Raw genomic sequence first — 23,555 nt, forward strand, 5'->3', positions numbered from 1 at the left:
ATGAAAACCATTTCAGGTGACTACCTCTTGAAGTGTGACTCTACAATTTTCATAGTCATGAAAATAAAAAAAACTTTTTGAATGAGGTGTGTCCAAACTTTTGGTCTGTACTGTATATATATATATATATATATATATATATATATATATATATATATATATATATATATATATACACACACACACCCACACAAAAAATGTTGGGAAATGCCTGTTTACTCCTAGTTCCAGCTTAATAGTTTGTGGTGAAAAATTGGCAAGTTCTCCAAGATATTGTATGTGGCTGGGGACATTCCCTGCCATGCACCCAATGGGGGAAGAGAGAAATGGACTATCTCAGTACCAAAAACACACAATTAAATGAATTAAAAACGTTTTTGCATTTTATTAAAATATAGTAAAACCAGGATGTGTATCCATACAAAAAGATAAAATAAAATACAGTGCTTGTAGCGGCATATGATATTTTACATCAATGGTGCTGATGGGGTGATGATACGTAGCAAATCCTCTACATGTTTTGCGGTGAGCAGCGCTTCTTCACGAGAAATTAGTTACTACCATCTACAATACAAATCGTATATCATAGAAATAACACCGTATTCAACATACATATTAAATATTGCTGATAAATCGAAAGGACTAAGAGAGTTTCTATTTTGTCGCTTACCCACAGAGCACCAACAACCAAAGTTAATAGCAACGGTAGGGGCACCTGAGAGTACTCTTCCCCCCCCCCCCCCCTTGCAGACATAGGAGGCAATCCACAAGCACATATATCTAAATCGAGAATGTTACTTAATGCATCTTGAATTAATTTGAGTACAGAATATAAAGGAGACAGAAGAAAAAAAAAAAATATCCATTGATGTAAAACATCATATGCTGCTACAAGCACTGTATTTTATCTTTTTTTTATGGATACTTGTCCTGATTTTATTATATTTTGTCAATAAAATGCAAAAACTTTATTAATTTAATTGTGTTAGTCCATTTCTCTCTTCCCCCATTGACAGCTGTGGGACTCTCTCTCCTGATTGGCTGAGACACTGTAGCGATCCATTGGCTCCCGCAGCTGGCGATCAAACTCAGCCAATCAGGAGAGAGAGGGGGCATGGCAGGGAATGTCCCCAGCCATATACGATATGCTATGATTAGGATGATGGTTATTGGATTAATATTAAAATGAGGCACGTGTTCCACATAAGTTCTTCAAGATGTCTAATATACCTTTAGAGTCTGCATGCAAATGTAACAAAGAGATTTACTGCTGTTTTGAAGGCAGAGTGGTTGCACCAAATATTAATTTGATTGATTTTTTTTTTTTTCTGTAGCATCTGTATTGAATTATAAAAAACTTGCCATAATAAGCTTGAATTAAAAAATGTCCATGTTTTATTGCAGGTTTGGTTTAAAATGGAACTAAAGGAAATTTTTTTAAATATAACAGGATTGTGAAGGATTAGATCACCGGTCAGATTTTTTCTTTTTTTTGTGCTGTCTGTGCCCCCATTAGGGAGATTAACCCTTTCTATTTGCCTTGTTTACCATTTTCACAGAGAGTGAAAGTAAAAACAAATTGCACATTTTCTGTTGTCGCCAGAATAGTATTTAGAGGGGAAACACTGCAATGGGGACACCTAAGGACCGCCCACTGTACAAATACTGCAGCAGGGCGGCTCTTAAGCGCAAAATCATGTGCATAAATCTGATTTTGCTTTACTGCTCTAGGGGGCGTGTGCGCGCCACACTGTGATTAGACACAGCGGGAGCCAGTCCGCGAGTCCAGGGGCCGCGATCACCACCGGTCTCCCGCGATTGTCAAGGAGACTGACAGAACAGCGGTCTGCCTATGTAAACAAGGCTGATGGCTGTTCTGTCAGACAGGAAGGGAGAGATTGTGTGTTCCTTGTAATCAGGAACACCGATCTCTCCCTTCCTGCAGTTAGTACAATCCCCCTATAGTTAGAAAGCACTCCCTAGGGCAGTGATGGTGAACTTTGGCACCCCAGATGTTTTGGAACTGCATTTCCCATGATGCTCAGCTACACTGCAGAATGCATGAGGATCAAGGGAAATGTAGTTCCAAAACATTTGGGGTGGCAAGGTTCACCATCACTGCCCTAGGAGCACACCTAACCCCTTGATCGCGCCTGATGTTAACCCCTTCCCTGCCAGTGTCATTTCTACAGTAACGGTGCATATAATTTAGCATTGATCACTGTATTGGTGTCACTGGTTCCCAAAAAGTGTCACTGAGTCTCAGATCTAGAATAGTTCATATTCCCATTGCACACCTTCCTGGATATAGGCACATCAGTTGTGGGTGCTGCAGCGATCACCAGCTGGACACTGGATCTATCATAGATACATACATATTTGCCAGCACACCAAGGATCTTGCACAGTAGTCCGAAGAAAATTTTTATTTCAAAAGGATCAGATCAGTATAGGTGCAACGTTTCAGAATCGCACAGAACCCTTTCGTCAGGCGTTTGATGAAGGGGTTCTGCGTGACTCCGAAACGTTGCACTTTTCCTGATGTGATCCTTTTGAAATAAAACGTTTCTTTGGACTGCTGTGCAAGATCCATGGTGTGCTGGCGAATATGTATGTATGAGTGTCAGATCTGTCCACCGCAATGTCGCAGTCCAGCTAAAAATCACTGATCGCCGCCATTACTAATAAAAAAAATAAAAAGTCCGTAAATCTATCCCCTAGTTTGTAAACGCTATAACTTTTGCGCCAACAAAATAATATACGCTTTTCGTTTTTTTTTTTACCAAAAATATGTAGCAGAATACAAACTGGCCTTACTGATAAAGAAATGTGTTTTTTTTTACATTTTTTGTTTATTGGAAATGTTTTCTAGCAAAAGGTAAAAAAAAAAAAATATATATATATATATATATATATATATATATATATATATATATATATATATATATATATATATATATATATATACATATATATATATATATACATACATACACACATACACACACACATATATATTTTTTTTTTTTTTCAAAATTGTCAAACTTTTTTGTTTATAGCAAAAAAATAAAAATCACACAGGTGATCAAATACCACCAAAAGAAAGCTCAATTTGTGGGGGAAAAGGACATCAATTTTATTTGGGTACAGGGGTCATTAAGGGGGTAAAACCTTCCGGAGCTGAATTTGGTTAATCCCGGTGTACCTGGTAAGAACCTCACTTTGGAGGGATTTCCTCTCACTTCCTGTTTTGGATTCAGGACAATGGGACACAGATGGCAAAAAAAAACTGAGAGAAGTTTGAACCCTCCCTTACTATTCAAAAGTGGAACAAATAATCCTTTTAGTTCTACCGTTTCTGATTAAGCTCTTCCATCTTGACTTCTTATGAAGGTTTGTGTACTGGCATTACATTTGGCCAAGGAGCTGTGCCAAGCTGATGAAGATGCAGACCAGTGGCTACAAGTGACCAGAAAGTTACCCATGCTGCCCATGCTCTTCAGCGCACTGGAAGTCAGCCTGCGTGTCAAGCAGAACCTCCACTTCTGTGAAGCAGCACTTCATCTTTTGTTCACATTGGCCAAAACTCACCAGGTCAGTTTTATGTGTAGTTGTCCTCTTCACAGGTATAGGCATTTGTATCACATGGTATCCTTGGTGAAGTCTAACTCTGAACATATAGTAAAGCGCTTTTTAGATCTGTTACATGATCAAGGTATTTTGTTGTAGTATTTGTGCAGCCCTAAAATTGTCTAAAGCCGCAATACTGCTTAAAGGGGTTGTGAAGGTTTTTTATCTTAATACATTCTATGCATTTAGATAAAAAGCAGCTTATGCGTTTTTGTACCTTGTTTTCTTTAAAACCACAAACTTGTTTTCTGATTTAAAAAAAAAGATAAGCAGCAGCCCCCCTTAGCCCCTTTAATACTTACCTGAGCCCCCTCCTGCCATCCAGGGACTCTCTCTCCTGATTGGCTGAGACACAGCAGCAGTGCCATGGGCTCCCGCAGCTGTCAATCAAACTCAGCCAATCAGGAGAGAGAGGGGGTGGAATGGCAGCTCCGCATCTGAATGGACACACGGAGCTGCAGCTCAGCTCGGGTGCCCCCATAGCAAGCTGCTTTCTTTGGGGGCACCCGAAAAGAGGGAGGGGCCCGAGAACAGCAGGATCAGGGCTGCTCTGTGCAAAACCACTGCACAGAGGAGGTAAGTATAACATGTTTGGTATTTTAATAGAAAAAAACGAGCCTTTACAATCACTTTAAGCGTAGGCAGTGCTGCCTGTGCTAGTCTCAGATCGCAGTGTGTGGAACCTTTTGAATGTCAGGAGGTCCTGACTGTACATAGGACTTTGACTTTTGTGCTCTAAGACTATCCCCTTCCATTCAGTTCTGACTTGTCATTTCCTAACCTTAGCCAATCAGGCTGTGACATTTGCCACTGGTAGAACAGGACTGGACTGGAGTTGTTGGCAGGAAGTTCTGCCATTGGTAGAAGGTAATAGCCTGTGTGTATAGCCTAGACTTGGATATTAAGGCCCCTTTCACACAGGCTTTCCGATCCGGTCTGCCTGTCATTTTCTCAGGTGGACCTGATTGGATGCTCCATGCACCCCTAAGGAGCAGCGGATGTCATCCGATCCTGTCCGTGAAATCCAGATGGATGGTAACCCTATTTTCTGGAGGATCGGATGAAAACGGACAGGCGGTCAGTTTTCTTCCCGAACCCCCATAGAGGAGAGCGGGGATCTGACAGCTTGGTCTCTGCAAAGTAAGCGGAGATGGAGCTCTCATCCGCCTATTCGATCCCCGCTGAGCAAAACTGAGTCCGCCGGGCGCACTGCCCGTGTGAAAGGACCTTAAGGGTCTCTAAAGACTAACACAGTATATACAAGCTCCTCAAGGTTGACTGTCTGAAGGTATTTGTTTCTCTTCTAAAGGGGATAGGCCAGTCTGAACTCTAAGGTATTCAAAATTGCTTCCACTATCAAGGGTAGAATCGCTTTTATGTATAGATCCATTGAAGTACAAATCCTATCTTCTATTCTAAGCAGGTAACCATTAAATCAGGGATCCTCAAACTACGGACCTTGAGCTGTTGCGGAACTACACATCCCATAAGGCATTGTAAAACTCTGACATTCACAGCCATGCCTAGGCATGATGGGAATTGTAGTTCCTGAACAACTGGAGGGCCGTAGCTTGAAGACCCCTGCCTTAGATGGAGCATTTGTGTTCATTGCAGTTATATTAAATTAGTTGTAATGGGAAAAGGTTCTCTTCACTAAGGTATAAAACCTTTTTTATTCGTGCCTCCAACCCCTGCCCTACTAAATACTCTCCTGAGCCCATCAGCTGTGACTAAGCGCTGATGTTGACGTGAAACGCGTTAGCCGGAGTGCTATGTTCCCTTGAATGCAGTATGGAGAGTCTTTCTTGAAAATGTCTAAGTAAAGGTAATTTTATTGGATGTGCGGCCCACCAGATTCTTCTCTTCTACTGTCAAGCCTGTGATGAACAGGACCAGCACCTGCTAGCATGCAGTGGAGAGGTCATACATGTAGAAACCAACCTAGAGTGGGGAGCTCAGTCTCGATCCAGCACTGTGCATGTCTGCAGCAGCTATTCTCCCCCGTCTCACAGGCTTGGCTGAGAGCAGAGGGAATCATTGGCTCCTTCTACTGCCAGTCAAAAGCTGTAAGCAGAGGAGGTGGGACAGAGCACCACTGTCTGTGTCAATAGACGCAGACAGTGAGGCTCAGGATTGAGCACACACAAGAAAGTGGCTTCCTAGGGGGGCACTTTGTGCGGTGGGGGGGGGGGGTAAAGGGGTTGTGACATGTTGTGAATGTAATCCAGCTATTGTCACTTGAATAAGGCCCCATTAACATCTAAACTCAAAGCTCCAAAATCCCATGTGTTCCAATGGTGGCTGTTCACATTTAAGTGCTCGGGTTCATGAAGCCCAACGCCTGATGCTACAAGAGCTACTTTTGAGGCAAAACCTGGGCTTTTTTGGCCCCAAAGACTTGAATAGGAACACTTGAAAATGCACTAAAATATTGTTGCTGTGTGTTTTATAGAATGTAAATATTGGACCCCTAGTCTTAATGCTTTCTGTTGGCTAAAACATAAACCCCAAAAGCTTGAATATGCAAATAAAATGCACGAAATACGCTGCTACAAAAAAAAAAATATAACCTGGAAAATCACTTCGCTTGAATGTGAATGCCGACTTAGTGTTACTAAACTCACAGCAGTAAAATAAGTCTGTATATGCATTACATTCTTGTTATACTCACTGTGGAGTCTGAGGGGTCAATCCTCTGCACTGTGTGAATGCAGGCTCTTGGGGAGACCAGATATAGTGAATGCAGGCTCCCGGGGAGAGCAGATATAGTGAATGCAGGCTCCTGGGGAGACCAGATATAGTGAATGTGGGCTCCTGGGGAGACCAGATATAGTGAATGCGGGCTCCTGGGGAGGCCAGATATAGTGAATGCGGGCTCCTGGGGAGACCAGATATAGTGACTGCAGGCTCCTGGGGAGACCAGATATAGTGACTGCAGGCTCCTGGGGAGACCAGATATAGTGAATGCAGGCTCCTGGGGAGACCAGATATAGTGAATGCAGGCTCCTGGGGAGACCAGATATAGTGAATGCAGGCTCCTGGGGAGACCAGATATAGTGAATGCAGGCTCCTGGGGAGAGCAGATATAGTGAATGCAGGCTCCTGGGGAGAGCAGATATAGTGAATGCAGGCTCCTGGGGAGAGCAGATATAGTGAATGCAGAATCCTGGGGGAGACCAGATATAGTGACTGCAGGCTCCTGGGGAGAGCAGATATAGTGAATGCAGAGTCCTGGGGGAGACCAGATATAGTGAATGCAGGCTCCCGTGGAGAGCAGATATAGTGACTGCAGGCTCCCGGGGAGAGCAGATATAGTAAATGCAGGCTTCCGGGGAGACCAGATATAGTGATTGCAGAATCCTGGGGGAGACCAGATATAGTGAATGCAGGCTCCTGGGGGAGACCAAATATAGTGAATGCAGTCTCCTGGGGAGACCAGATATAGTGAATGCAGGCTCCTGGGGTAGACCAGATATAGTGAATGCAGGCTCCCGGGGAGACCAGATATAGTTAATGCAGGCTCCCGGGGAGAGCAGATATAGTGACTGCAGAATCCTGGGGGAGACCAGATATAGTGAATGCAGAATCCTGGGGGAGACCAGATATAGTGAATGCAGGCTCCTGGGGAGACCAGATATAGTGAATGCAGGCTCCTGGGTTTAGTAACACTTTAACATTTCACTTTGCAGTACATTTTAAATAAATGCTTGCTGAAAACCTTCTACAGTTCTTTCAGACACTTATCAGAGCTGAAAATAAAGCTGTAAGGAGGTAGTATTTATCATTGGAGGATGCAGCAGCAAACATCTGGAGGTAACCCATTCTATAAGTCCCGGTTCACATATGTGCGATGACAGACATTGCATGCGATTCGGAGCGCACTGCTCTGAAAATCACATGCGACGGGAATTCAGCCTTACACATTGGCTGAATTTGCATCCCATTTGGATCAAAGTCGCACAGGACCCTTTTTTGGGTGTGCAGCAGAATTGGATCGCATGGGGTTTCACACCCATGCGATCCGATTCATGTCCAAACTGACAGTTCGCACTGCAATATGCAAAATGATCTGGGGGTGTCGTTAACTTTGTATTGACACCCCCCAGCGATTCGCATGTGGCAGTGTGAACTGCCTGCGATTTAAATGCGATGCGGGAACCTGCAGTGGATTCGCAGGCTTCCTGCATTGCATATATGTGAACCGGCACTAAATGTATTTTTCTACACACAACTAACTTCCTAATTTCTGAAATGGCCAATTACTTAAAAGTACTTAGCTGCACAGTATTAGTCTCTTATAAATATGCAACAGTCCCTCTCATTAGACCCAATAGCTGATATTTGCATTTTTTCAGCATAGCCAGGGATGAAAAATCTCCTTCAGTCAGAAATGAGAGAGAAGCTTTCCTGCTGTCAGTACAGGCCTGTGTTCCATAGATCAGACTCTATACTCCACAATTACACATTCATTTCTTGTCTTCTGGGCTAAGCTGTCACATGGTTCTGGAGACCATTCCTAGGCTTTTCCTTGAAGTCCCTGTGCAGGTGGTGAATGAACGGAATCTGAATGAGTTTAGTAGAGCCATGGAAGCAGTCTGACATTTATTCTGTATTTGAATTACAGGGGGCAGCAGCCATAGCTGGATCTGGCATCACTCAGAGCGTGTGTCTGCCTCTGCTCAACGTCTACCAGATGACTTCCAATGGAGGGAGCACGGTGAGGAATGGATTGTGTTTTCAATACCTAGCAGATTATCTTCTGTTTAATTTTTGGATGTGATGATTTGTGCCCAATTGTATGTGTTTAACATGGCAACATGGAAATTCTGTATGTTACCTGTATGTAACCTTTCTAAAACACATTTCAAATGCAGTGGCAGCTGGTGCTCCATGGGCCGGGGGGTGGCAGACAGACCGCACCATACACCCCCCTCCCCCCCGACCACGCCAGGCCGTACACCGTACCCCCCGACCACAGGGAGACAGGACAGACATACAGAACCCTCACTCACCCTGCCTGGATGCAGCAGCAGGCGGTGGCAGCTTCGGCTTCTTCCCTGTCTTCTGCATCTCCTCCCTCCTCCTCCTCCATGCCCAATGGCATGGCTTCTCCTTTCGGCCAATCGGGAAATGGGTCTCAAAACCCGCTTCCTGATTGGCCAGGAGGAGGATCCGTGTGACAATAGCGAATTTTCATTTTTTTTAGCCTGTGCGAGCCTTTCGCTAAAAAAAAAAAAAAAAGCCCCATTGATCTCCATGCGTGCGGCGCCCCGCATGTAGATTAGGAGGCCGGACGCATGGATGGGGGGGCGACGCCCCTGCGCCCCGAATGACCAGCTGCCACTGTCCAAATGTGAAAAAGTTTTGTAAGCAAGACCTGTTCCATCTGTGGAGTGCTTGTAGACTTTAGGCCTCATGCACACGGGCCGTTATAAAAACGCCAGTAGCTTTCTCGTGAGTTTATCATCGTTTTTTGGCATTAGCGTCTTTTGACGATTTTAGCTAAAAATCACCTCTCTGCTATTTTAGTAACTCCGACTTTCCCACAATGCAATGCTTGTCAGAATTGTCAGAACTGCCCGAATTGGTGCAACCCTGACTTTGTGGCACCGCACCGATTCCCAAATGTAGTTTCTGCACTACTTTTGGCGACTTCAGGGTGATTTCAATAGACATCTGTGCATGAACCCGTATAGATGTCTGTCAAATCGCCCCCCAAAGTCGCACTGACTTGCAAGCTTGAAATTGTGCGCATTCAGCTGAATGGTTTCAAACCCGCCCTCAGTGTGAACCGGTGCCGTTACTGGCAATAGGCTCTGATTTGACATGCGATTCGACATGACAAATCGGCACAATGTCAACAGGGCTTCATGTTCCATGAAGGATACCCCGAAACAGATTGCAAAATGCAGTGTACTTGGCAAAATCACATCGAATGGGTTTTCACACCCATGCAATGCAATTAGGTGTGGAGGAAAAAAGGGTCCTACAACATTTTGGTGCAAATGTGATGCAATATGAGCCATACAAAATATATGGCTCAAATCGCATCACACAGACATCACATGTGATGTGTACAGGAATGCGGTGTGTTTTTGGTGCAACTCACATGCGGTGTTCAGCATGCACCAGTGTAAATCCAGGCTATGTTCCATGAACGACACCTCCAAACACAAACCCAGGCTTTAAAAAAGCAATGGAATCAAAAACGTCAAACGCCAGTTAGCAGCGTTTTGTGGCGTTTATTGATATTAGAGCGTTTTTACAGCTGAAAAAAACGCCACTCAAAACCCACTAGTTTTTTGCTTTTTTTTTTTTTCCAGCCAGAAAACGCCCCTGCCAAAAACTGCTGATAACAGCCTATGTGTGCATGGGAGATATAGGAGAACATGCTGGGGAGTTTATTGGCTGCAGGAAAAACGTCTGACGCCAAAAACAGCCGCTGTAATAACATCCCGTGTGCATGAGGCCTTACTGGGCCATTCCTACATCCCACCTGGCAGCGCTGCAAGCCTAATTCCCATAGTAATATAGAAAAAGAAAGGCCCATAATGGATGGAATCCAAAAATGGAGGCAAGTTATGTCCATGTAATTGAATACAAAAATAGGGACACCTATGGTACTGTGCCGTGTACCCCTCTATGACTTAATGACAACCATCAGACTAAAGTAAAATCGTACGTTTTATTGAAAAAATTACAAAACATCAGTGAATGTGTGTATAAAATTGCTGAATAAATCCTACAGTGTACTAAATGGGAATCGCATAACAGCACAACCACATTGGTATACATAGAATAATCAGCATATAAAAACAACGTCGACAATTGGCTGGTGAGGCCAATGCAAAGAGTAGACACTTGGTGAGTGGGTAGAACCCACTCACCAAGAAGTTTTGTCATTTTTTTTTAAATAAAACGTACGATTTTACTTTAGTTTGATGGTTGTCATTAAGTCCTAGAGGGGTACACGGCACAGTACCATAGGTCAGTGGTTCTCAATTCCGGTCCTCGGGACCCACTAACAGGCCAGATTTTAAGTATTACCTTGGGGGATGCAGACTAGAATACTGCAATCACTGAGCAGCAAATTAGATCACCTGTGATGTAATTTAGTTATCTTGCAAACCTGGCCTGTTGGTGGGTCCCGAGGACCGGAGTTGGGAACCACTGCCATAGGTGTCCTTATTTTTGTAATTCATATAGTAAGGTGCAATATTTCCTGGAATAGCGTCGCACTACAGTTGCTTCTGTTAGGCCCGGTCCACACTTTATCACTAAATGCTTTTTATGTTCCTTTGAGTTTTATCAGTTAAAATCAAATTGTGTTCTCCTGTTTCTACATCTCCTCCCAGTTAGAACGTACTCCTACTGGTATAACTTGGAGTATGTCTCACTGTATCCCCAAATTACTGCCAAATAAATTGGATTTGCAATTTCTCACATCCTGGCCCCGCCCCCACACTTGGTAATCCACTGCCGGTCTCTAACCTTGTATTGCCCATCAGAGCCTCTCTGGGCTGAGTATTCCCTGAATCCTTCTGTCCTACCCCCCCAACAGCTTTGTACTGTTTCACTTAGGTTCACCTTGTGGGGTCTTGGCACTCCATACTCCATTTTGCTATTCATTCCTATAGACTTGTAAATGCAGAATGCTGTACAGAAGCGTTGTGGTATTTTATGTGGTGGAGAGGGGCGCGGAACCAGTGAAACACACACTGACGTGAGCTGGGACTTCATGTATTAATGAGGTGACAGATGGGTAAAAGTAATAATGTCCAATGATAACTGATCATTATCAGCTGAATTCAGCTTTCCCTTCGCTTCTTGGTGGAAGAAAAAAAAACTTTCCTAATGTTAGGGCCCTTTCACACTGATCAGTTTTTGATGTGCTTTTAGTGCCGGTTCACATTAGTGCGATCACAGAGATCGCATGTATTTCAGAGCGCACTGCTCCTAAATTACATGCGATGTCTGTGCGGTGCAAATTTCAGCCATACAGTTTGTATGGCTGAATTTGCATCGCAATCGCACTAAACACGCACATGACCCTTTTTTTTTTTTTATCCACAGCAGAATCGGATCGCATGGTGGTTCACACTAGTGCGATCTGATTCTGTGCCAACTTGTAGATCGCACTGCAATATGCGATTTCAACTGGGGGTGTCAACTTTTAATTGACACCCCCTGCGTAGGGTGCGGATATTATGCGGGAACACGCTGCATATTTGCAGTGTTCCCGCATCGCAGAAGAGTGAACCGGGACTTGGTGTTTAAACCTTTGGAAATCTTCACACCAATGCACTATGGGCGTGGTGCATTTTTTTAAAAGTCCTGCATGCAGCATTTTTGGTGCATATTTAACAAGTACAACAAAAATGAACTCCCCCCCATAAAATGAATAGAAAATAATAAAAAAAGGCACCATAATTGAGTTTTTGGTGCACTTTTTGAGTCACGTGTCCATGTTTTATACATGAATAATTGGAGTCAGGTAACCAGAAAACGCAACAAAAATGCACGCGCAATGGCGCGTTGTGATAGGACCCGTGAGTTGTTTTTAATGTTCTTTCTTTCTTTCTTTTCATAGGTACAGACCCCACTCTCATCCCGTAAAATTGTGGATGCTCCATCATGGCCTGGTGTGTACAGATTGACCATAACACTGATGGAGAGGCTGCTGAAGACTTTGAGATACAACTTCCTAACAGAGGCCTTAGACTTTGTAGGAGTTCATCAAGAGAGGATATTACAGGTAATATTAGGGACATAAAAGTAAGCATTGGCAGCTCAAGGTGGATGGTCCATGGCTGTAATCCTCATCCTTTCTTCTCTGTAAAGTGAGAGGCACTGTATGACACATCATACCCATTAATAGTTATGTGTTTTTTAAAACCAACTTCCTCCGTTTTTTTTTTTGTTTTGGATGTAGTAAGAAAAGTTACAAGCAATGTCCGCGTTTGTTTTATTTACCTTTTATTAGGAAGATTTCTCTATCTGACGGACGTGGCTCGCTGCTTAATCATAGACGGTTGGGTAATGGCTCCTCCCACCAGGAGTGACCAGGCACTTCAGTCAAAGGTTTGACACGCCCAGGGGGTGTACCCTCAGCCTCACCAAAGCACAGACAGTCTTTTGCTGCCTGGTCTCAGGAGCTCCCTGCTGGGACGTTTGTCCTGGTTTCATTTTTAAATGTCTTAAAGGGAACCTTTTTTCTTTGGATTTTTTTTATTTTTTGTTTCTGCTGACTCCAGTTCTTGATGGATATGCCAGCTGGGTTTCAGACTGGCTATATGAGAGCCTTAAGGTCTCCCAGTTTGTGCCAGCGAGCACTTGCCGACTGTAGCTGCGCGTTGGGTCTCCACAGTGTCTATAGTCCCATGGACGGGGACTGGCCTGCAGTGATATCGCACTGGGTAGCACACACCTGGCATGCCGGAGTTGCAGCCTACCCCTCGGCAGACAGTGTCCTCCTCACTGCGGTGCAGGGGCAGTGTGGTTTGGTAAGTACAGTCCCCCCGTCTGGTTAGCGGGCCTGGGGTGGACGTGGGCGACCTCTGAGGTGAGTAGATCTTTAGGTACCCACTCCCGATTCCCCCCCCCCCCCCCTTTTTTTATGCAGGGATCCTTTCCTCCTGCCTGTGGTGCAGGTTCCAGTGCTTCCACGTTCCCTGTCTGGTCTGTGCACATATACTGCTAGGCCATATTTCTAACATGGACTCCTCAAGTTTATCTGCGACCCCTGATGTATTCCTGGGGCCAGCATCTGAGGCTCATGATGTGTCTTTATTATCTGTCATGCAAGAAAATGGACAAGGTTATTGCAGCAGCTTTTTCTAAGAAACGCCCCTTGCCTGTCTCCTCGCGCACCACAGATTCTGAGGCTGTCCTGGTTGCTGGCGACGCAGACCCTCTCCTGGAGGATGCGTCCCTGCTTTCAGATGCTTCTGATGCAGAAGAGAATACTTCTACATCCGCCTTAGCACAGGAAAATGCTTTGGTGGATGCTTTAATATCGTCAGTGAGAGACACCCTTAAACTCACGGATGCGATTTCTAAATCGTAAGGGGACTCAGTCTCCTTTGGATCCCTCGGACCAAAGAAGTCGGCCAGGGTTTTTCCCTGTCCTGAAGTTTTATCCACCTTGGTGGAAGAACAATGGCGGTGACCTAGTTGCACGCCTGCGATCCCTAAAAGTTTAGCCAGGCGCTATCTGTTTGAGGAAGGGATCTTGCACAAGTGTACAGTTCCTCCTCCGGTGGACCCCCAGATATGTGGTATTCATAAGGCCACGGTTTTACCAGTGGCAGAATCCTTATCTGTGACTGATAGACATATTGAGGTCTTAAAGGGAACCTTTTTTCTTTGGATTTTTTTTATTTTTTGTTTCTGCTGACTCCAGTTCTTGATGGATATGCCAGCTGGGTTTCAGACTGGCTATATGAGAGCCTTAAGGTCTCCCAGTTTGTGCCAGCGAGCACTTGCCGACTGTAGCTGCGCGTTGGGTCTCCACAGTGTCTATAGTCCCATGGACGGGGACTGGCCTGCAGTGATATCGCACCTGTATACATTGGTGGGCTCTATTCTCAGGCCTGCCATGGCTACAATACTATGATACTATAATACATACTCTCCCAGACTATATTGAATGGCACTGAAGGTTATTCAGGTACCGTCAGCTACACTGGAACTTACTGATCAATTATCGCAGACTCTGCGATTCGTATGTGATGCTAATCTGGATGTCGTCCTGCTTGAGGCTAGAGCATCGGTGGTTAGTGTGCTTATCAGACGTGTGATATGGTTGAAATCTTGGTCGGCTGACCAGGCTTCCAAAAAATTATTGTCAGATCTCCCATACCAGGGTGATCGCCTCTTTGGTTCCGCCTTGGATGACTTGATCAAGTCAGTCACTGGGGGTAAGAGCACGTTACTTTCCCCATTCCTCTAAGCCAAAGGCCCCCTCGTGTAAGTGGGGTCCTTCTTTTACTGCCCTGAATGAAGCGTCTTTTTTTGTGCGACCGGGTCGCAGCAATCAAAACAGACGTCGGTGGTAATGGCTCCGGGAAAACGATGGGCTGGGAAGCCGAAACCTTCCGCCCCCAGCAACCCCAAGCAGACCTCCTCTGCCTGAAGGGGTGCCCCCACCCATTCTAGGGGTGGGGGGGGGCGTCTCCATTTCTTTCCGGATCCGTGGATTTCCCTGTTACATGACAGGTGGGTTCACGATGTGATTCAGTCCGGGTACAAGATAGAGTTTCGTTCCCGTCCTCTGGACAGATTTTTGCCTTCCAATCTTCGGCTATCTTCAGACCGTCTGGCTGGGTTGCAGAATGCAATTCGGGACTTGCTGACCCAAGGAGTGATTGTCCCAGTCCCTCATGCGGAAAGCTTTCGAGGTTTTTATTCAAACCTCTTTACTGTTCCAAGGAAGGAGGGCAAATTGCATCCAATCTTGGACCTCAAACTGTTGAACCGCTTTGTGCGCATCCAGAAGTTTTGCATGGAATCCCTGCGATCAGTGGTGGCGTTCCTGCATCAGGGGGACCTGTTGGCCTCGATCGATATCAAGGATTCCCATCTTCATGTCCCCCATTTGTCAGGCCCATCAACAGTTTCTCCGTTTTGCGGTGGGCCAGGACCATTTTCAATTTGTGGCATTGCCGTTTGGGCTTGCCTCTGCTCCCAGGGTCTTCACCAAGGTGTTAGCCCCTATATTAGCGCTGCTTAGGCAGAGAGGGATAGCAATCTTGGGTTATCTGGACGATCTCCTTCTCCGAGCGGAGTCATCTGCACAATTGGAATGGGATCTGGAGGTGACTATTCACACTCTACAGTAGTTTGGTTGGAATCTCAACCTTCAGAAATCTGCTTTGATTCCAACGACCAGATTGGAGTACCTAGGAATGGTTCTGAACTCGACTATGGCGAAGGTGTTTCTTCCTCCTGTGAAGTTGCAGAAGTTGAAGGAGATGATTCTGTCTCTGCTGGCTTGCGACCGGGTTTCTCTGGTCCTCCATGCCATATGCTCAGGCCCACACGAGAATTCTTCAACAGGAGATCCTTGTCAAATGGGACAAGGACCCCGCATCCCGGGACAATCTGATTCGTTTGAGTCAGAGCTCCAGGGACTCTATGCATTGGTGGCTTCTACCTTGCCTAAGGCTAGGAAGTCCACTTCTAGGAAGGTCTATCATCGTACTTGGAAAGCGTACATTGCTTGGTGTGAGTCTTTACATCTACATCCTAGATCATTTGTTGTTGGCAGGATTCTGGCCTTCTTGCAGACTGGAGTGGACCAACGCTTGTCTTTGGGCACTCTTAAGTGTCAGATCTCAGCTTTGGCTGTGTATTTCCAACGTCCGTTGGCCAATCATTCTTTGATTCGTACCCTTTCTTCAGGGGGTTAGTCATTTGGCTCCCCGCAGGAGGTCCCTGATACCTCCTTGGGATCTTAATTTGGTTCTGTCAGTTCTTCAGCATCCTCCTTTTGAGAACATAAGGCGCATTTCGCTACTTGACCTGTCGCAGAAGGTTGCCTTTTTGGTGGCTATCACCTCTGCTCGGAGGGTGTCTGAACTGGCGGTGTTGTCTTGCCATTCCCCGTATCTGGTGATACATAAGGTGGTGTTACGACCTAATTCATCGTTTCCTACCTAAGGTAGTTTGACTTTCATTTGAATGAGGACTTAGTGCTCTCTTCACTCCGAACTTCACTTGTCCGAAACCTTCACATCCAACGGAAATTGACTTGCATTATTTGGATGAAGTTCGGGCGATATGGGTGTATCTTGAGGTCACGGAGTCTTCTCGTAGGTCGGACTCTCTTTTTGTGAATACGGATGGACCCCGGAAGGGTCAAGCTGCGTCTACGGTGGTGAAAGCGTATTCTCTTAGGGGCAAGGTTCCGCCTTACCCTGTTACTGCTCACTCTACGTGGGCGTTGAGTGCCTCCTGGGCCTTCTGCCATCAAGCGTCAGTGCTGCAGGTTTGTAAGGCGGCCACTTGGTCGTCGGTGCACACATTCACCATGTTTTATAGTGGATGTGCTGGCATTCGCGGATGCGTCCTTTGGCCGCAAGGTTTTGCAGACCGCCGTGTGAAGGAGTGGTTTCTTGATCCTCCTCTTCTGGTTTTATTACATTTGAGTCGTTTTTCTTTTGTTGGGCTCCATGTTCCTATGTTGGCTATGTTAGCCGTGGGAATTTGCATTCCTTTGAGTTTGTCCATTTCCCACCCCTCTGTGGCTACTGCTTTTGGACGTCCCAACTGTCTATGATTAAACAGCGAGCCACGTCCGTTGGTGGACGATAGAGAAAATGGGATTTTTGTACTTAACGTAAAATCCATTTCTCTGAGTCCACCGACGGACGTGGCTCCCACCCCTCTGTCTTTTCTATGAGGGTTTTTTTTTTGGGATTCTCCACTGCTTGCAACCAAACTGTCTGTGCTTTGGTGAGGCTGAGGGTAATAGCCTGGGGTACGCCCCCTGGGCGTGTCAAACCTTTGACTGAAGTGCCTGGTCAGTCCTGGTGGGAGGAGCTATTACCCAACCGTCTATGATTAGGCAGCGAGCCACGTCCGTCGGTGGACTCAGAGAAATAAATGTTACTCCTGGGTGGACTGATCCCTTAAGGTATACATTTTATTTTTGGAGTGCAGTCTGCTGTTCATCTTGCTATGGAAACATTTGAATCTAGAGAACAGTGTTTGGTTTTGTCGAGACACCGATAAATGTATGGACAAGTGTGGGCATTAGTGCTACAGTATTTCACAAAAGTGAGTACACCCTCACATTTTTGTAAATTTGTTTTTTATCTTTTCACGTGACAACACTGAAGAAATGACACTTTGCTACAATGTAAAGTAGTGAGTGTACAGCTTGTATAACAGTGTAAATTTGCTGTCCCCTCAAAATAACTCGCAGCCATTAATGTCTAAACCGCTGGCAACAAAAAAGAGTACACCCCTAAGTGGAAATTTCCAAATTGGGCCCAAAGTGTCAATATTTTGTGTGGCCACCATTATTTTCCAGCACTGCCTTAACCCTCTTGGGCATGGAGTTCACCAGAGCTTCACAGGTTGCCATTGGAGTCCTCTTCCACTCCTCCATGACAACATCACGGAGCTGGTGGATGTTAGAGACCTTGTGCTCCTCCACCTTCCATTTGAGAATGCCCCACAGATGCTCAATAGGGTTTAGGTCTGGAGACATGCTTGGCCAGTCCATCACCTTTACCCTCAGCTTCTTTAGGAAGGCAGTGGTCATCTTGGAGGTGTGTTTGGGGTCGTTTATCATGTTGGAATACTGCCCTGTGGCCCAGTCTCCAAAGGGAGGGGATCATGCTCTGCATCAGTATATCACAGTATATGTTGCCATTCATGGTTCCCTCAATGAACTGTAGCTCCCCAGTGCCACACGCTTCACAACATCTGAACCAAATAAGTTTATCTTGGTCTCCTCAAACCACATGATGTACTTACTTTTGTGAGATACTGTATATACATTTATTCCACAAAGTATGTTTTTGCTCACTAGATTTTCTTCTTTGTTTGATTGTGTACTGGTGTCCTACTTACACTTTGGTTTTCCCCAGTGCCTAGGTGCGGTGCGTACTGTGCCGAATTTGGCCTGTCTGGAGGAGGCTGACCACACTGTAGGTTTTCTGCTGCAGCTGTCCAATTTCATCAAAGAATTGCATTTCCACTTACCGCAGTTTATGAAGGACATTCAGGTGAGGAGACACATAAATCCTGCTAACAAGTACAGCAGTGTGTGGTCACCCTGCTGTATTCAAAAATTCAGTGCAGGGAGACAATCGAGAACATACTTCAAAAATGAAATTCTGAATAAAAAAGTTAGCTTATAATGAACGTCTTTATTTTATTGTAGGTCAGTTTATGCTATCTGTGCCAGTCTTGCACATCCCTTTTGTACAGCCGAAAGATGCTGCAACATTATTTACAGGTGAGTATCCTAGCACATGTCTAGATCTGCATTTGAGGACCTTCTGCATCTAAAGGACATTTTCTCTCTTCAGATAAAAAGTGGGGAAGCAGTGACGTCAGGCACGGCCTCTCGAGGTCAACGCACACCACAGACTCCTTCCGTACAGCCGACACCGGAGAGTGAGGCCCTGGAGCTAAGAGCATTGCGTTCTGTTCAGTTCAGCCTCCTGAAAATCCTCAGCAAGACCCTTTCTACATTGCGAGCTTTCACACCGGATCTGAGCCAGATTCTGCAGGTCAGCCATATTGAAGGAAGAAACATTTAATTAACCATCCAATCAGCATTTATAGTTTTTGTGAGAATGTAGGGGTTATTTTAATAATCGTTGGTTTGGTTGAGTGTTTAAAAAGTTTAAACCAGTCAAATAATTTTCTTCTAACTCTGGTTGGCTTGGGAAAGTGTTACAATACTTGGTCAAATTTATATTGCTATCTATGTTTCCACTAAGAAATAGTACAGGGTCTGAAAGGGAATCATCATAGTGGAAATGTGGCAGATACTTTGCCTTCCTCCCTGTAGCCCAAACTAGGTTTTTCCTAGAGTGCTTTGAGTTGTTATTTTTATTATATAGGCTTTATATAGCACCGACAATTTAGGCAGCGCTTTACAACTTGAGGGTAGACAGTGCAAATACAATACACTTTAATACAGTAGGAATCAGAGGGCTCTGCTCGTTAGAGCTTACAATCTAAGAAGTTAATGTTATTCTCTTGTGTGATTTATCAAAGTGGCCTGGAATAAATACCTCGTATTATCTGTTTGCAGCCTTTGGACCTCTCACAATATCAGATGCTATTAGCCCTGAACTTCACTACCCCAGCTTTTGATGCAGATGTGGCGCCTTCATTTGGGACCTTCCTGGCCACTGTCAATGTGATGCTGAACATGCTGGGAGAGGTGAGCCATCACAAGTGTTTAATACTCTTCCCCTGTAACTCTGTAGTGGCTGCACTGTTGTGACAAATTGAATCTCTTTGCAGATGGATAAAAAGAAAGATCCTCCTTTTCCATCTGCATCTTTTCCCAGCCTATCGGAGGAAAGCAAGAACCTCAGGTGAGCTCTGAGAACAAAACTCGGGAATTGGGAATTCATCAGACCTTGTACAAAAGTCAATCAGACTTTGAAATTTTAAATGGGCTTTATTTTCACCCCTTGCTTTATGATGTGAACTAACTTTCAACCTTGAGCCTGTAAAATGCACGTATTTATATCATTCACACACTGTAAGACAGTAGTAGTGCCTTCTGTGACCACAAGATGGAATTGGCTTTTTACAAAAGAAGCTGCATGCTCTCAGAAACGTCTCTAAATGGTTGGAACCATTACAGGTTTTGTCAGCAGAAGTCTTGACAAGTTCCCATAGAAATTTACCTTTTAAAAAAAAAAAAAAAAAAAAAAATCTAACCCCCAAGCTGACTGACTGAAACAAACTTTGTTTTAATTTTGCTTCTTGTTTTCTACTAGGCCTCTACTGCTATTTATCATTGAGAACTGTTTCTACTTGTTGATATCACAAGCCTTGCGTTATCTTCGTGATCCGTCAGTCCACCCCCGAGACAAACAGCGCATGAAGCAGGAGCTTGCCTCTGAACTGGTATGAATAAATACAATTTTTTTTATATATTAAGCTGATATTTGGGAAACCTCTGACTTACAGATAGGTTTAGCTTTTTTTTTAAGTAATCCTTAGCTTGTTGATAGCTCTGTGGCTAGCTGGGTTTTTTGTTGGAGCTTTTTTAAATTCAATTTACCAACCAACAGCTCTGAAATTACACCTCTTCCATGTTGTTATACTCTATGTACTGACATTTCTGCTTTTCTACATCAACGCACAAAACATTCCCATGTGAACAATCTAGAGCCGTTGTGCTAATACTTCTGAAACTGCGCTTTCAGCTAATGAGGTAAAATCACCATTGTGGCAGAATAGAAAACACAGCCAAATCATCTCTAGGGCTCCAAACCTGCTCCCAGGCTGAAAATGGTTTATATTACTTAGTCAAGGAATTCCAGTTATTTTTTTTTTAGTAGTAGGTTGGGGAAGGGTCAGAACATCTGTCTGGATTTTAGCACTGGTCCGCCTCCATTTTGGGACATTTCCATATAAACAATAAAACCCGACAGATCGGTTCTGACCTTTCCCCAGTATTTTCATTGCAGTCTCTCCAAACTCCTTGTCCTGGTGCCCATTGTGGAAATACATCAGAAAAAGAAATGGTGACTCTTCTCTCTATATTAAACATTAATTTAAAATAGTTGAAAAATCTGAGACGTGAAACCGTATATTCAAGAAAGAGGAGTACAACTATTTGTTCTAAGCCCTTTGTGACTGAGGGTAAAACAAATGTTAAAGTAGAACAATAGGCAAAACTTTTTTTCCCCATTTTGAATAGAGCAAGGGAGGGTTATAACCCCTGTCAGATTTTTTTTTCCACCACCTGTGTCCCCATTGGAAGATTTCCCCTCTATTACTTTTCTGGGGACAACCCACATTTTTTTTTTCTTTTTGCTTACAGTGATAATGGGAAACAGGATACACAGATTCATCTCCCCTCTATTCAAAACTAAAAAAAAGTTTTGCCTTTAGTTATACTTTATCCTTCCTAGCGGTATTCTCGAGTGTGGCTCAGGGTTAATTTTCAGTAGCGGTAACTCCAAGCCATTCTCGGGATTACCCCAGAATCACACTCCCCTTCCCTGCGATCCCCCGCCATCCTCACAGTCTCTCCCTGCTCTGTGCTCGGCCCTTGCCTTCCGGTTCCCTTCCCTGCGAACGTTGCGACGCAGGGGGGTGGAACCAGCGGCAAATTCAAAAATGTAAATACCGTATTTTCTGGCATATAAGACGACCCCCCTAATTTTCAAGTTAAAACATAGGTTTTGGGCTATACTCACCGTATAAGACTACCCCCCTTCCGAATCAAGGCAACACCATTAAAAAACATCAGATTTCTCCTAGATCTCCAAGGTACCCCAAGTACTGTAATACATGTAATCTCTTATAATATCTCCAAGGTACCCCAAGTATTACCAGTAGATGTAATCTCAAGACGCTGGCTGTGCGGGAATCCTGTACCGGTATACCGTATGTACCGTAGCTTCGGCTATATACAGTATACCGCGCTGAGCCAATCACAGTGAGCGATGTATTCTATTATTGAATGCAAAAGCCTGCTTGGATTGGCAGAGTCAGAGAGGCGGGCTGATGTTACTCCGCCAATCCGAGCAGGCTTTGCATTCAATAATAGAATACATCCCTCTCCCTGATTGGCTCAGCGCGGTACACTGTATGTAGCCGAAGCTACGGTACATACTGTATACCGGTACAGGATTCCCACACAGCCAGCGTCGTGAGAGATTACATCTACCGGTAATACTTATACTTAGGTTACCTTGGAGATATTATACTCGGCGTCTAAGACGACCCCCCATTTTTGGGGGATTTTGAGGTTCAAAATTAGTCTTATACGCCAGAAAATACAGTACACAAAATGAGATGATACAAAGCTATGATCCTAACGGATTACACTGTATTGTGCCATTTCACCTGGTGCCTTTTCCAGTTCTTTGTGCCTGGAAAATAGAGAACGACCATGGCGTCCAAAAAGTGTTCTTTTTGCGCAAAAGTGCTTTTAGACGAACTGGAAAACAGTGACAGCGAAACGGAGTTACTTGAAGAACTGAGCGATAGCGATTCGTGGGAAAATTCATCATCCGGTACGGAAAGTGGCAACAGCGACGATTCTGATGTCTCTTTCAGGCACATCGCTCCATTAGAAATTCTGAAGAGTCATTTGATATACTTCCCAAATTCCACAAGCGATGTGCCAGAAAGAGACATCAGAATCGTCGCCGTCATCACTTTCCGTACTGGATGACGATTTTTCCCACGAAAAGCTATCGCTCAGTTTTTTAAGTAACTCCGTTTCCCTGTCACTGTTTTCCAGTTCGTCTAAAAGCACTTTTGCGCAAAAAAACGCTTTTTTGGACGCCATGGTTGTATTTTCCAGGCACAAAGCACTGGAAAAGTCACCAGGTGAAATGGCATGATATAGTGATCTGTTAGGATCACAGCTTTGTATCGTGTTATTTGGTGTATTTACACTTTTGAATTTGTCGGCGGTTCCACCCCCCCTGCATTGCAACGCTCGCAGAGAAGGGAACCGGAAGACAGGTGCCAGCATCTGCTGAGCACACTGCAGGAGGATGGCTGGAGTACTGCGGGGGATCGCAGGGGAAGGTGAGTTTTAAAATATATAGAATAACAGATTTCCATGCAAAACAATGTCCCGCTTTTAGCACAGAAATCCTTACATAATCAGACCGCCAGGGAGGTAAGGCCTGTGTTTTGTCAGATTCTGCTACCGGAAGTGACGTATAGACTAGAACAACTTACTGCGCATGTGCTATGCGTTCCAATAGGCTTCCTAATGTGACAGAACACGAAGCAGAGGTGGACATGTTCTTACACCCACGAAAGTCTTGAATCTCACATTTATTTTAGCCGTAAACTCACCTTTATATACTGAAATAGACTATTTTACCGCGACCGAGTGAAAAAGTCTATTTCACTGTATAATCAGTTTGTCGCTGAGCAGTGTGGGGTGTACCAAGATGGCCGTCGCCACCTTCTACCTGAGGATTTCTTGCTATATTTACTAGAGTACAATAATACAAATGTAATACTGTGATTTAGTATAAAAGGTGATTTTACTGCTAAAATAAATGTAAAATTCAAGACTTGTGTGGGTGTAAGAAGATGTCCGCCTCTGCTTCGTGTTCTGTCACATTCGAAAGGCTATTGGAACGTATGACACATGCGCAGTAAGAAGTTCTAGTCCCTATGTCACTTCCAGTAGCAGAATCTGATAGGTAGCGGTATTCTGACGGAAGTAACATACAGACTAGAACAACT

The 23,555-nt window shown here is 44.5% G+C and overlaps 1 protein-coding gene across 2 annotated transcripts in view; it reads left to right on the top strand.

Annotated features, from left to right (window-relative positions):
* NUP188 (nucleoporin 188) overlaps window positions 1–23,555 on the top strand; it is a 152,020-nt gene that overhangs the window by 121,074 nt on the left and 7,391 nt on the right. For both annotated transcript variants that reach the window (XM_082263034.1, XM_082263035.1), the window contains exons 35-43: window positions 3,393–3,593; window positions 8,254–8,346; window positions 12,220–12,384; window positions 18,227–18,364; window positions 18,523–18,597; window positions 18,671–18,874; window positions 19,405–19,536; window positions 19,620–19,693; window positions 20,105–20,234. In XM_082263034.1, coding sequence (XP_082119160.1) covers window positions 3,393–3,593; window positions 8,254–8,346; window positions 12,220–12,384; window positions 18,227–18,364; window positions 18,523–18,597; window positions 18,671–18,874; window positions 19,405–19,536; window positions 19,620–19,693; window positions 20,105–20,234 — 1,212 coding nt within the window. The remainder of the gene's footprint in view (window positions 1–3,392; window positions 3,594–8,253; window positions 8,347–12,219; window positions 12,385–18,226; window positions 18,365–18,522; window positions 18,598–18,670; window positions 18,875–19,404; window positions 19,537–19,619; window positions 19,694–20,104; window positions 20,235–23,555) is intronic.

This window comes from Pelophylax lessonae, assembly GCF_965119305.1.
Source record: "Pelophylax lessonae genome assembly, chromosome: 7".
NCBI classification, from domain to species: domain Eukaryota; kingdom Metazoa; phylum Chordata; class Amphibia; order Anura; family Ranidae; genus Pelophylax; species Pelophylax lessonae.